Consider the following 13,942-nt stretch of genomic DNA (forward strand, 5'->3'; position numbering starts at 1 on the left):
CTCTTGCTCCTGCTCCTCCTCCCGGGTGCCGCTCTCCCCAGTCCCGCACATTTGCACCTGCTTGCTGCACCCTCGGCCGAAATGAGGTGGTGGCCGTCGGCGTACCTTGCATGAGGTACCTGCCCAGGTGCCCAGGTACCTACCCAAAGGTAACGCCAACGGACTGTGAAAGTCTAGAGTACTGTCTCCATCGGCACGTTTTGCACTGCCATATTGGTACCTGTGTACGGAAACCTCGGCTAAATTGTCTAGACCAAAGTGGATGTCGAATCCCCTGCAATCCTGCCACCACCAACATCAAGAGGGAAGGAGCGAATGCGCTCAAAAGCACCAGGGCCAACGCCATCCCAATCCCAGCTTACGAGTGCGCAGAAAGGAACGAAGGATTACACTCTCCTAAGTACCTTGAGTTCGCACTAAATTGGCACACTTTGGTTATCTTCATCACAGGAAGCCATGCAAGTGACGGCAACAATAGCATGACCAGATCGGGTTGGCTGCTCCCATTCTTCGTTTACTAGTTGAACCTAGCATCGGTGACAGTAGGTGGCTGAGAAGACGCAGTACGCGCACGTCTACACGTAGGTAGATAGCAACGACGGACAACATCAAAGACCTTTCTCGCATTCTTCCCGATGCCTACACATGATATCAATCGACTCTTCTGGCTGCGTGAAAGTGGGCTAATGGCTGTAGATACGGAAGTTTTTCCATATTTGAAAGGGGCGTTTCAGTAGCTCTGCTTTTGCATGGCTCGCTACTGATGCTGGAGGGATTACATTCCCAGTTGGAGATGCCGCATATCCAAATCTACGTAGCCCACAAAAATGCAGCCGCGGCTACATGGTCATTCAGGATTCAGTGTGGTCTGATGGTGTTAGCTTGTCTGCTTATCTGTAGATTCAGACAAGAAACAGTAGTATTTGCTTACATCCAACAGCAGCGCAATATATCCCATTATCGACGGTATGTATCAAGTATCAGACATTCTTTGGGGTATTCGGGGCGAACAGCCGGGTACAAGTAGCCTGAAATCGATCCCAGACGTTATGGCTTCAGAGCGTCTCTTATATATGGCCAAACAATGGTTGCCAATGCTTCAATGCAACGTCGTTCCAACCAACACGTCCCGCCTCCCCCGGCCCGCCTTATGAGCGTAGGAGCGGCATCCCTGCCGCCATTCCTCGGCTTCATCTCCAGTTCAGGCCCGGGCTTCAGGCGGGAGAAAGGACTTGAGACTTGGATGAGGACGGCAGTGTCTTTCTCTAACCATTTTCCTCCGAAAAGACGCCTTGCTCTCGTCATTACGGCGGCACAACGGATCGAATCAGGCGATTTGCGGCGTCGCGATTTTGCCACCGGGGTGTTCCTCCACACGCGAACGCGGGGTTTTCATGCTCATTTCCAGTGACATATCCGCATCGATCAGCAAACCTTCGATGAGCCTTCAGACGGTGGCAGAACCAACACTACGATCCGAGCATTGGCATGTCGACACCACACCACCAGGCTATACTTCCGTGATCGACATATTGTCTGTGTGGAAGAGCATAGGCGGTCGGGAACCGGCTGCTAGTTCGGCAAGAGGATTCCAGATCGCAACCCACCGTTACATCGCCTACCGATCAATTTCCCCTCAGCTTCAGTACATACACCAAGGTTGCACTCACAGTGTCTAGTTCATCATGAACGTCAGCAGTCAACTGGAAAGCTTCTCTGGTGCCTTTATAGAGACTGCGATGCGTAAAACTACAATAAAAAGCTTTTCATGAAGCACTGGTGTTCCTTGAGTGACAAAGGGATGAGAAAAGCTGCGCGACGATGAATTGGCGGGACTCGCAATCGAGGCAAAGGCAAAAGCTCTGAAGGCCAAGTCATGTCGCAGTTTAAAATGTTTTCAACGAAATATCAGTCAGACGAGGAGAATAGCGAGAATCGTACAGTTGCATTGACACGGCCTCAGACGCTCGGAGCCGGGCCAAGCAGCAGAGAAAGGAAGCCACAAAATTCGGCCGCTCTCGGACGCGGATGTAAGGACGGGAGCCCGGAAGACGGAAGGCCCCACTCACCCCTCTCCACCCAACGGGTGTCAGCAGCTCCGAACCCTGGGCCGTCGGAGTGACAAACACATCTTGTTATCCACGAAAGCCTCGCACTGACACAAACACTTCCTTACACACAAACTTCCTCAGTCGTCCCCCCGCCGGACCAGACACTCGCGTCTCATCACCCTGAATACCCCTCCCTCATTCTGCGAATTACCCCGTCTCGACCAGGTACTATTGCTACTGCTCGCCCTTTTCACTTCCAGCCTCGGCCTGCTTTGCTTTGCTTTGTCTGGCTTCAACCCGCCGCTCGTCGAGCTAGGGTCTGGAACTGAAGGCATTGCAGCATTCTGCTAACGTCTAACCCAGGCCAGACACCCGCCGTCATGCCAACCACTCTCAAGTTCACTGAGCATCGTTATGCTGCTGATAACGAGCTTCAGAAGCTAGGAGTGTGGGAATTTCCCTCAAATACGGATAATGCCTCTGGATACTGGGTAATGTGGGTTATCTAACCCCTCTTGAGATACCGTCATCCCCTTGTCAGCTTCAGTAAATCATTAACTCACTTCACACTAGCTACGTCCACGGTGGTGCCTGGCGTGATCCCCGAAAGACTCTTCAAGACTTTGGCGCTTCTATCCAGGAAATCTTGAAGTCCAGGTCCATCCCCAGGTCTGAGATTCGTGGCTTCATCAGCATTGACTACCGTCTCTCTCCACACCCCCTCTACCCGCAAGACCCCGACGTCACTTCTCCCGCAGAACTTCGTTGTGCTCAACATCCGGATCACCTTCGCGACACCTGGTCAGCCCTTGCATTCTTACAGCGTGAATATCAAGTCGGGGACCGTTATATCCTCATCGGGCACTCGGCCGGCGCTACCTTGGCCCTTCAACTGCCCATGGGATCCGTTGCGCTGGGCGCGGCCCCGCCGCCGGAGGTCAAGATGCCAACTGCGTTCATTGGCATTTCCGGAATATACGAACTTTACAACCTCAATGCCCGCCACGAACAGACTTACACGCAATTCATTGCCGGTGCCTTTGGAGACGACCAGAATTATTGGAACAAGGTCGTTCCGGCCACCTTTTCAGGGAGCTTCAAGGACGCGCTGCCTACCAAGCCGCTTATCTTACTGGCCTGGTCGCCGGAAGATTCGCTGGTTGATGAGCCCGAGATCGATACCATGGCGGCGAAGCTGAAGAAGGATGGAGTGGACTTCACGATTGTCAAGGACCTGACTCACGATCATGACTTTGTCTGGGAAGATGGCAAGCAAATTGCACGCCTGCTGTCGGAAGCTCTCACCCTGTTGAGGAAGAAGTGAATTCGACGACGAGCGGATGAGATTCGCACTTCTTACGACAACGCCTGGCATTGCAGATTTATGATGGATCATTGTATTGGTCTGAAGTTCTCAAAATATACCATTTCTTCATTAACATCCACTTCATATTCTATTCTATCTGTTTTGAAGTGTGACACATGGTCATTCGTGCCTCTCTCTACAACTTGGCTCCCCAAGCCTTGCCAGCCTTGGCCGTTCTCGCCGCTCCTACCGTCAGCGCACCGGCAATCATCATTACGCCGCCCCAAACCTGAGCCCCGAGATACGAGCCCCCTGACCTGTCGATGATGGCGCCCGCGATCGGCGGACCAGCCAGCGTCGCGAAACCCGAGATGGTAGCGACCATACCGAACCGTGTGCCCATCTTCTGCGGATCGGTCGTCAGGCTGGCGGTCGAGCCGACGAAAACGCCCTGCGTCGCGCCGTTGGACAGACCGTAGAAGACGCTAAAGGCGTACATGCCCGCCCTCGTCTCCACGCCGATCCAGGCGAATTCCATGCAGCCCAGGAGGAACATGGTCATGACGAACATGTTGATCGGGCCGACGTGGCGGTCAGCTAGCCAGCCGACGATGGGCCGGATCGGGATGCCCATTCCGTTCGTGATGAGAAGAAGCGTCACCGACTCTGTTGTGGAGAATCCTATGACCTTGCGGGCGTAGGTGTTGATCTGTTACCTTCATTAGCATACGAGAAGCATCAGAAAACACGACTCCTAGTCAAACTTACATAAAAGAAGCCAAAGTACAGTGCCATGAAGTAGAAGAATACTCCCAGGGTGTACAAGATGTACGGAAGCTCCCGGAAGGCCGACCACTCCAACAACGGCCCAGCCTTTCTCGGAGGGAGTCTAGGCCTCAGCAGAGCAATAGCAATCGTCGCCACGCCGAGCGCGACGAACGCCGAGCACCGCACAGCCCAGGGGAACCCGACCTGCGGGATGAGATACTGAAGCGTCGACGGGAAGATCAAACTCCCCACTCCCGTCCCCGTCGCCGAGACAGCGAGCGCCAGAGACCGCCTCTTTTTAAAATACGACCCGATGATAGCCACGCCCGGCATGAACAGCACGCCCAGCCCCAGGCCGGTACAGATCCCCTGCGCTAGCATAATCTGCCAATACCTCGTACACAGGCTCGTCATAAAGGACCCAAACACCACAAAGGCACAACCCACGGAGACGGCGTGCCGGGCGTACCCGGCGTCCGTGAGCCGGCCCGAGACGGTACAGACGGCGAACGTCAAAAAGATTTGCACGGAGCCGATCCACGAGACCTGTGAGGCGGGCAGGCGCAAGGTCTCGGTGTAGTGGAGCTGGTAGACGCCGAAAGTGGCCGGGTAGCCCCAGGCGAGGGCGTTGAGCATGTTGCCGGCCAGTACCTGGGACCAGGCCGTCCAGCCGCCTTCCGGGTAGACGAGGTCGTGCTCGGCGGACCATTCGCGGACCTGGTGCTCGTCTGCCTCCGAGGTCTCCTCTTCGTCGGTTGCGGCGGCCGTGCCGGTGGTTGTTTGGATCTCCTTCTCCTTCTCCGTGGTGGTAGGGAGTTCGGCGCTGGGGCCGCGGCTCCTCGATGAGTCTGATGTATCGGACATGGTGATGACGCCCTTATTTTGATTAAACGAATGTTGTGATGATGGCATATCCATCCCGGGAAATAGACGGTTGACAAGACGAGACAACTATGTGGTTAAATATGTTGAGTCAGGTCCTCCATCGATCCAAGGGGGCCCGAAAAGTCTTTTTTCGTTTTGTCCTTTTTCTCAGCTGAAACTATTAGATATTAGGGATGTAAAGCGAGGAGGTCCAAAAAAGAAAAGTCGTTTCGTTTGTCCAAGAGTCATAGCCCAAGTGGACGCTACTAGCAATAAGTAAAGAAAAGTGATAGAAAAATAGAAAAGAAATCGAGAAAAAATTGCAACCCAACCATCGCGCCGAAATCGCCCTATCTTTCACCCCGACTGCCGAGATTGAAGAACCTCCCGTCTACGGAAGCAGTGTCACAATGCAACCAACGGGAAATCGTTAGCAAACAATGGTAGCAAACACGGCCGGGATCTTATTTCCGGGCCTGCGGTGTGACCGCCGGGAGCGGGAGAGCGTCCCTTCCCTCCTCTGCGTAGCAGCGGGACTCGGCGCCCAACATGTCGGCTTGGGCGTACGCCTTTCACGCCCTATCTTATCCTACGGCCTAGGTACTACCACGGAGTGTTAGGAGTCTTCGGCGAGACGGAGTGTTCGCCGAGGGGCGATGGTGCTCCGACCGGATGCCCTCGAGTGAGACTTTGACGCGGTAATATTTTCGGTAGTATGAGTCCCGGGGAAAGCCTTCCGAAGCGGAAGACCCCACCCGACTGGGCAAAGTTGGAACGTGAAGAACAAAAGTTTGCTCCAGTTGATATTGCGGTTTGCTTGCTTTACAGGGCTGCAGGGCAGTACCGGAGTATATTGGTCATGCGCATATTTCTTATTTCTCCCTCTCTCTCTCTCTCTCTCGTCCCAACTATCAGGTAAGTCTCCGTACCTACCCGAGATTCTCATCTGGCCCTGTCCAGAGAGGTCCTCGAAATTTTGAGAGTTGCGTGACTCGATCACTCACTGTCATTGGACGTTGAACGTAGCTTGGTGGTTCTGGGGGGTTGTGGCCACTACTCCAGCTACCTTGGCAAAAGGCGGAGTTGCATTGTAGACGTTCTAGGTCCGCAATTGACCTGGCTCGACAAATCTATCTGTCCGTATCCGTACAGCTTACTACTACAATAGCGTGCTTTGCGGATAGCTCTGCCGCTGCGGGCTAGCTAGAAAGAAGGAGAGGCATGAGCACAGGAAGAACGAAAGCGCCGCAGGAGTTGGGAGATGAAACATAATCGATCAGTCATTGGCACATACTTCAACTCATACGTGTAAGAAGCACACCTTTACTCGGTCGAAAGTAAGGCAGGATGTGTACATAACAACCATTGTTATGTTCTTCGCCATGCAGAGGCTTTCCGTTTCTCAATGTTCCTCGGGACTGATAAGATAATATCTTATCTTCCGCCGGCTTTCCCAAACCAACCATCGATTTTCCCTAGTGACAATAGAAAAAGGAGCGACAGCGGACGTACCGCACGGGCCGCCTTCGGTTGCAACTTCCCAGGACCGTCCCCTCTCCAAGAAAACCCGAACGCCAACAAAAAGCTGAGGACCCCCACCGGCGCGCCGAATCGCGGATGCGGGGCGCAACCTCCCGTTCCGTTTAGTTTACCTTGAACGTGCATCCGTCCTCATCCAACCCACCGTCTTCGCCCCGTCGCATCGCATCGCATCGCTAACAATGAGAATACCTTACCGAGTGGTCAAGATGCGATTTGCAAAAGAGCCCCCGATCGAAGAAGCAATAAACGCTGCAGCTAACACGTTTCTTCATCTCTCCCTTTTCTCTTTCCTTTTTCTCCCGCACGCGATTTCCATCTTTCTTTCCCGCCTTGCATTGAGGCTTTCGCTGTGCTGCCTTGCCTTACTGCGATGATCGATCCATACCGTCGGGCGCAAATTGATTGCGCGCATCACCTCACTCCATCCCAACGCGACCTCCCAACCCGCCCAGTGCCGTCCAATCCGAAGTTCCGAGAAAAACGTGTGAAAAAGTGTCGTCACCAATCAGTCTCAAACACAACAACGCGCCGCGGATCATGACCTGATGACACCCCCGATCCTTTTCCATCCCTGCGTCTTCCCTACCTTACCGTGCTAACCTTGTCACCTTGTGGTGTTGGTCGCTGGCCTTGTCTTTTGGTTCCAAGGGGAAAAGAAGGGGTCGCAAGCCCGCATTTGTGCTATTCCCACTCTGCCTCACCTATCTTATCCATATGCTGGCCTAACGCATGCACTATATCGCATTTTTTGCCACCTGCTCCAGTTAGCTAGCTACTCGTCTTGGAGTCGCAGCAAGATTCGCGACTGCAGGCACAACCACCAAACGTCCCATCCCCCTCCGCCGGAATAAGCACCGCCACCAGTGAAACACCCAAATCCCTCCAATCCCAGGAAGCTCGCACCTCCATGCTGCGCCTGCGCCTCTCCAAAACGTCCAAAAAACGGTAAGAGTAGATCAGCGCATAAAAGTAAACAAATAAACAGAACAACAACAAATAACAAAAACCCCAGCTCGAGACGCGACTTCGAGACGATCCAATTCGCTCCTTTTCTTTCGCGCAACGCATGCGATACATATGCACACACTCTAATTCGCCTCTAACCCACAACCGCCAGCAACGCGCGCTCACCGTCTCTAACCATTTTCATGCGCAAAAAAAAACCAATCCCGCAACGCAACATCCTTCACTTCGCTAGGTATTTTCCGCGTGTCATGTAGCGCATATATCGGCAAAAGAAAGAAGACAAGAGACTGCTTCAACACGATCGCAAATTGCGCCACGCTGACTCAATCGCGTCGCCATGCACGCACTCAAACCCTGCATCGCACCATCATCCCCACGACTCCCAAACATGATTATCGTCCACCAACGACAACATGCAGCAAAGCGAGATTCTTCACGCGCAAAACTCAACCAACTTGCATGACCGCAACATCGTTGACCGGAAAAAAAAAAGAGTGCGGGGAGCTCTCGAAAAGGTGCGGGGTAAAAAACAGCACTCTTTGCAAAACATGGAATGACGTAATCAGAGAGGTACCTCGCGCTTGAAGCTTTCCCTCTCGGGAGTACCTCTCCCCGTGTGGGTCGCAGAAGCTCTGACGCCCCAAGCTCAAGTACCTCCTTAGCGCGCGCGAGTGCGCAAAAGCCAAGTCTCCCTCCCAGTGAGAAGCCCGAGCTTTTGCTCTATCGCGCGCACGGCTCGCGACTGCCGCCGCACACTGTGCGACTGTGCGCCCTGTGCACCTGCGTACCTGTGCTTCTGCTCTCTTCCCCCACCTGACAGGGCGGCTAACAGACGTCAGCCACACCATCCAATCCATACGCCCCCCTCCCCGCCCGAGCCGGAACGGGATGCAACGGCGAGAACCGCACGCTAGTGCCAAAAACGGACTAGCTGCACATCCATCTTTCAACGACTTCCGTCCTGCTCTGTCCCCGCTCCGTACCGGAAGATGCAATGTCATCGCACCCGCATACTCACTCTTCACCGTTGTCGCATTCCATCAATCGCATTGCGCAGCATCGCCGCAAACACCAAGGTACATGATCAGTATGTTTTTTTTTCTCTCTTTGGCTTTCGCTACAGAACCGTTGCCACTAACAAAAACAGTCGTATCGTAGCTGCATCTTCTCCTGTTGCCCGCCTCCAAATAGCATCCAGAGAGGAACTAAAGAAACAGAAGCAAGCTCGCTCACGCAGAGAAGCTTCATGTCGCTTGCGCACATATAGGAAAACACAAACCTCCAAGGCATGCGATCCACCTTCCGCCCGGACAATTTGACCATTGCGTGAGCCTCGGAACCGTCTCGCCCGCCATTGTACCCATCCTTGCCTTTTGTTCTCCTCCGCACCTGTAGCCTCCCAATTCCATCTTCGCTTTGCAGTGAAAGCTTGATCTTCCACATCCTAACACTGATCCATTTGCGCTGCGCACGCGCCCACAAGTATCCCAATATACTCGCTTGCTTTTCTGGCCTTCAGCCGCTCCACCACATCGTACAGTTGCACAACTTCGCCAAAACTGTAGCATCCTCGCCACAACTTGAAAGACATGTAGTAGGAAATGAAAAGAACATCGCGCGCAAGCCAGTAAATAAAATAAAGAAACACCGCTTCCCATTGAAAAGAAACCATAAACGCCAAAAGGAGTGTGCGCGACCGGCGTCACCCGGCGATTCTCAATGGTATTCACCAACGAGTCTCTGCCGTGTTGCCGGTGCTGTTGGATGGTCATGGTGACAAACATCCGACAATTGCGACGATGAGAGGCATGTCGTGAGACAATACCGCCTGAGCGCCTCGCCCAATTTCAAACATCTTTGTCGCCAGACGCCGGTAAGCCGGTAAACCTTTGTCGCCGCAAGAGAAATGGTCCAAAAATTTGTGACAATGAGTTGTGAAATAGACTCGCCAATCCTCTTCTGAGTGATGCTGCGCAGGGCTGCGCAGGGCTGCGCTCACTCCATCAGGAGTCGGCCATTCTACCGCTTGCGCTTCTTGTTCTTGTCGGCAACCGCGGCCGTCGTGGCGATTGGCGCAGCTGGGAGGAGAATAGGCTGCGTAGGGTTGACAATGTCTTCCTTCTTAATAGGAACGCCCATGTGTCGGCCATACCTGCCCTTGCGTCCATTGCCCTCGTCTTCGCTGATGCATTGTTCAGCATTGAGGCCGGCGTCACGGCATCGCCCACATGGTCGCTGCCTGTCACAGCCCTTCTTGCTCTTGCGGCATCGCTGGCAGCGGGGCTTGGCAGAAAGATCAAGCTGATCGTCTTCGCCGGGCGCACCTGAGGCAGCAGCAGCAGCAGCAGCAGAGGCAATTGATGGCTTGCGCGAAGGGGGCAGAGAGGCCGGCGACATTGGCCCGTTGCTGGCGGGAGCGGTAGCTGAAATGGATGCCGGGGCTGAAGCCTTCTTGGGCTTAGGAATAGTAGGCCGAGGAACCTTGCTGACCTTGGCCTTGGGCTTGGAGCTGGGCAATTGTGTTTTGGGTTTGGCATCCGGGAGGTTGGTCTTGTTCTTCAGCACCTCGGGCTTGCCCTCGCCGTTGACGACGTGGCTGATAGGCTTCTCGACACGAACGTCTTCAACAGGAGTTTCGATACTGGGCTGGGGAATAAAGTGGCTCTCCGTAGTCTGGTAGATCTTGCGCATGACGCCAGCAGCATCCAATTTCTGGCGCCGAGCGGCTGACTCCTCGTCGCTCTCACTTTCGCCATCACTAGTGGCTCCAGTGGAAGAGGCGGCGTCAGCACGGCCGCTGAAGGTGTCGTCCAGCGTGGACGCAGAGGTGCGGCCATGAGAAATGTTTGACATTTCACCCAGGCGCATAAGCTGAATGGCAACATCCTTATCCTCTTCTGACATGCAGCTGCCAACGGTGGGGTCTGGAGTGGGCAGAATGCCGCTCATGCCGCTGTAGTTGCCGGTTTGTCCAGCGTATCCGATGCTACCGCGACCGTGGCGTTCAGACGACGGCGTCGCATAATATCCACCTTGCGCATATCCATTATTGTGGCTCTGCGGGGAATGCAGGGGCATCGGGTTCGTGAAAGGGTTCTGGCCCGGGTGGACAAATGGCAGAGAGGCTCGCTGAGGCTCGGCGCGGCGGGCAGGAGATACGGACGGATTCGACGTAGCCGCTGGCATCTGAGGAGGCGCAAATAAGGGGAGTTCCTGAATGGAACAGGATGAGTACAAAGGCCCAGACTAACAAGAATAGACAAGAGAAGGATATTGTCCAAGACCCGTGCGGTCAGGCAGACTTACCGAGCTTTCAAATTTGGCCCGCTTGCGACGACCTCCCTCAACAATGTTTTCGAGGCTGATTTCGGTGTTGCCAATCTGCTCCTTCATTCTGCTGGAGCTGGACCCAGGAGCGCCGTCACCGCTGCTGTATCCGTTGACGCTGTCACTGTAAATATCAGCGTGGCCATTGGCGGCGGCAGTGTCCCGGTTCTTGGAAGAGCGGGATCGACCCTTCTTGGAATTTGTATGGGCAGATCCGGAACGCCGGCCGCGTCCGGCATTGGGGGACGGGCTGCGCCTCCGAGAGGTGCTCGATGAAGGCCTAGAGATTTCTTGGCCGAAGCGCGGTGGAGGCTGCAGCGGATACCCGTTGCCCTCGAAATATTGCTGAGCGCTGGGAGGAGGGTTATGATATGTGGGCGGCACAAAGGGGCTAGAAGCAGAGGGGGACTCCTCAATGACTCTGACGTAGACAACCATGTTGTTGCGGAAGTTCTCGTATCGGGCGATGAGGGTTATACCATTTTCGTCCTCGAAACTGACGCCCTTTGAGCCGGTCGGGCCACCGTACAGACCGTAAAAATTCTTGACGGTGGTAACAATGGAGTCGGTCGTGTCATGAGGATATATTTGGACTCGCATGGGGAGTCGCGCCCTGTATTGCGGTGACTCGGTGAAGAGGAGTTCAAATGCGACGTTCTTGGGCGACACCGTCTGCCGGGGCGAGACGCTACCCTGGTTTGAGGTGGCCGCGGAACCGCCGTTGACGACGCTTGTGGGAGACATGCTCGTCATTGTGATTTATGGTATTGATTCGATGGGTTTGAATGGAGGAAGGTCGAGCGAGGGAAGTTTGATGGGAAATGGGGTGGTGTGCGATGAGCGGGTTTCCGTAGAGTTGGCACGGAAAGGTTGGGACTCTGAGCCTGAGTCGGCGGTCGATGGGCGGGACGAAGGTTATCAACGACGAGCAAGCCGAAACTTGAGTCGGATGAGGAACGGAATGAGGTATCAATCCACCGAATTATCAAACATGGACGTTATATCGAGGGTCCTGGGTCGTCGTGCGGTCAGCGCCAGACGGGGCGATCTGACCAAGGACGCTGCCGGAGCGAACGGTCGGAGGACGGTGGTTGAGGAAAGGAGTACGGGGTGGTTTGGAGTCTAGGGCATGGACTGCAAAAGATTAGCCATGGGATGGAGATTGAGGACCGAATGGACGAAATTGACGGTGTGATAGAGTGTTTTGGGAGTGAAGAGAGGAGGAGAAGCAGAAGTATGGTTAAGGTAGGAAGAGGAGTAGTAGGAGAGAAAGAGGAGTGGTTGAGCTGGGACTGGGTCGGGGAGCGCACGGCAAGACGTAGTAGCGAAGAAGCACAGCCAGACCCCAGAGAGAGAGAGAGAGAGAGCGAGCCAGACCCCAGTCCAGACATCAAACCTCTCTCGACATTGAGCCCGGCGGAAGCACAGGAGAGTCGGAACTTGGGGTTTTTGGAGCAGAATGGTGCAAAGGAATAGGAGACATCGATCGCAAAGACTATAGGATCGGTTCAGACTCACTTTAGAAGAATGACAGTGGTGTTGGATGATTGTTACTGCCGGACAATTCGCAGGTTTGTGTGCAATGTGCATGAGAGGGAAAAAGAGGAGCCAAGTCGAGAGGTTGCGATTTTGTGTCTGCGGTCCGTCAGTCACCTCAGTCCAAGTCCAGGTCCCAGTCCAGTCCAGTCCGGTTTCCAGTTTCCCAATTTCCAGGTCTGGTCCCGTCAGGTCAGGTACCGTCCACATCGCCCACCGTCAGTCGAGTACCTGACCGTCTAGTTAAGTTTGTCTCTGCTCCTGGCGGGGATGGGGTGGTTAGGTACCTGACCCCCCTGGGTCTCCCGTACGGCAGTCTACCTCCGCTAACCAACACACAGTACAGCGCATGTGCAATGAGGAAAAGGCACTATAGTTGCAGGTGCAGTCCACTGTCGTGGTGACCGGGGCCCCCCTCAAGTGCCGGCGGTAATTCCCTTGGGTGACAGTGCGCGATGAACTGTGCCGGCTTCGATTCCTCTTCCTTGGCGGGTCATGCCCAAGTGCTTTGGCTTCAGGGCACTCGGTGCTGTAACTTAGGCACGTATCACCCGAAGCTGGCGGGCCTCACAGGGGCCGTGTTCCACTGCGGCTTATGGCCAGGTCCCTAAAGCACTGGATCATCCCCCAACGCATAGTACCTCCTCCCCCTTTCTGGGCAATCGCCAGGCAGGTGGCTAGTTCGCCCCAGAACAAGGCCTTGCCGCACTCGTGGGACCTCACCGCACCTTCAGGCTTGGGCAGAGTGGATGGCAGTGGCACCTGCCTAGGTACCTGCCGGACCCGCTCATCCCGTCTGGCTACCTCTTCTCCTGGGTCACCTCACACACTCCGAACCTGAGCGTGACGAGTGAAAAGGGTACCTCCACGTCGCAGGCGCATTTGCTCTGCGTCTCGACAAGACCCTTGAGCCTATGTTTTTTGAGGTCGATATGATGACTACCATGTATGCGAACACCTTGGAGTCTTTCGTCGGGTTTCCAGGCGGTGCTATGCGGCCAGGGACGACGGCGACGCACCGAGGCCCAAGTCGCTCATGCTTGCGCAACTTGGGAGCCACACGCCGCCGCCGCCGCCGCCGCTGCGCGCACAACGAAGGAGCGACACTGTATCCGTACCTTATGGAAAGGCTTCTCCTTCTTCGCGAGCGGAAGCGGATCCGGACAAGGGCCTAGCAGGCCGTAGACCGGGGGGGCTTGGTGGCATTTTTCTCGCCATCTGGCTCTTCTGTCTCTAACTTGAGTCTACCGGTAATCGATCTACGGATACCTGGCCTGCGAGCAACCGATAAAGCGAGAAGGAGAGAGGTGAGTGAGAGAAAGGGTGCGTGGGACTGTGTGAGTACGAAGTGTGTGTGGTAAGGCGGTCAAAGTCAAGATCTGCTGGGCCGGCTGGTTTGATCCATCAAATCTCGTCAAGTGCCTATTTGCGGATATGATGGCCTCTTCGCCTAGCCGTAATTACCTGGGCCTCCCTTCACCAGTCCTGTTTTCTCTCTCTCTCTCTCACAGTCCTTCTAGAAGCCTCAATCTCTGGCAGGGCATACTTTTGAATCCTGTTCTTTGGGACAGGGGGTAATGGG

The 13,942-nt window shown here is 54.7% G+C and overlaps 3 protein-coding genes across 3 annotated transcripts; 1 reads left to right on the forward strand and 2 right to left on the reverse strand.

Annotated features, from left to right (window-relative positions):
- The first annotated feature begins 1,678 nt into the window (after positions 1-1,678).
- HER10_EVM0006219 (uncharacterized protein) lies at positions 1,679-3,418 on the forward strand. Its single transcript, XM_035475811.1, has 2 exons — positions 1,679-2,547; positions 2,625-3,418. Exons 1-2 carry the CDS (start codon positions 2,432-2,434, stop codon positions 3,373-3,375), a joined length of 867 nt encoding a protein of 288 aa, XP_035332739.1. The 5' UTR covers positions 1,679-2,431; the 3' UTR covers positions 3,376-3,418.
- HER10_EVM0010379 (major facilitator superfamily transporter) lies at positions 1,679-5,794 on the reverse strand. The gene is made up of 2 exons (XM_035479841.1): positions 4,126-5,794; positions 1,679-4,066 (listed from the first exon to the last, which is right to left on the reverse strand). The coding sequence occupies exons 1-2, from the start codon at positions 5,041-5,043 to the stop codon at positions 3,554-3,556; spliced, it is 1,431 nt and encodes a 476-aa protein (XP_035333235.1). The 5' UTR covers positions 5,044-5,794; the 3' UTR covers positions 1,679-3,553.
- A 2,794-nt stretch (positions 5,795-8,588) lies between these two features.
- On the reverse strand, positions 8,589-12,154 carry HER10_EVM0000201 (uncharacterized protein). The gene is made up of 2 exons (XM_035469995.1): positions 10,804-12,154; positions 8,589-10,710 (listed from the first exon to the last, which is right to left on the reverse strand). Exons 1-2 carry the CDS (start codon positions 11,575-11,577, stop codon positions 9,517-9,519), a joined length of 1,968 nt encoding a protein of 655 aa, XP_035332012.1. The 5' UTR covers positions 11,578-12,154; the 3' UTR covers positions 8,589-9,516.
- Positions 12,155-13,942: the final 1,788 nt, after the last annotated feature.

This window comes from Colletotrichum scovillei (genome assembly GCF_011075155.1).
Source record: "Colletotrichum scovillei strain TJNH1 chromosome Unknown Contig00006, whole genome shotgun sequence".
Lineage (NCBI taxonomy): Eukaryota > Fungi > Ascomycota > Sordariomycetes > Glomerellales > Glomerellaceae > Colletotrichum > Colletotrichum scovillei.

Coding starts and splice junctions, on each gene's coding strand:
- HER10_EVM0006219 (XM_035475811.1), top strand. CDS start 2,432: ATGCCAACCACTCTCAAGTTCACTGAGCATCGTTATGCTGCTGATAAC. Junction 2,548..2,624: donor GCCTCTGGATACTGGGTAAT/GTGGGTTATCTA, acceptor ACTTCACACTAG/CTACGTCCACGGTGGTGCCT.
- HER10_EVM0010379 (XM_035479841.1), bottom strand. CDS start 5,043: ATGGATATGCCATCATCACAACATTCGTTTAATCAAAATAAGGGCGTC. Junction 4,067..4,125: donor TGTACTTTGGCTTCTTTTAT/GTAAGTTTGACT, acceptor TGAAGGTAACAG/ATCAACACCTACGCCCGCAA.
- HER10_EVM0000201 (XM_035469995.1), bottom strand. CDS start 11,577: ATGACGAGCATGTCTCCCACAAGCGTCGTCAACGGCGGTTCCGCGGCC. Junction 10,711..10,803: donor GGGCCAAATTTGAAAGCTCG/GTAAGTCTGCCT, acceptor TGTTCCATTCAG/GAACTCCCCTTATTTGCGCC.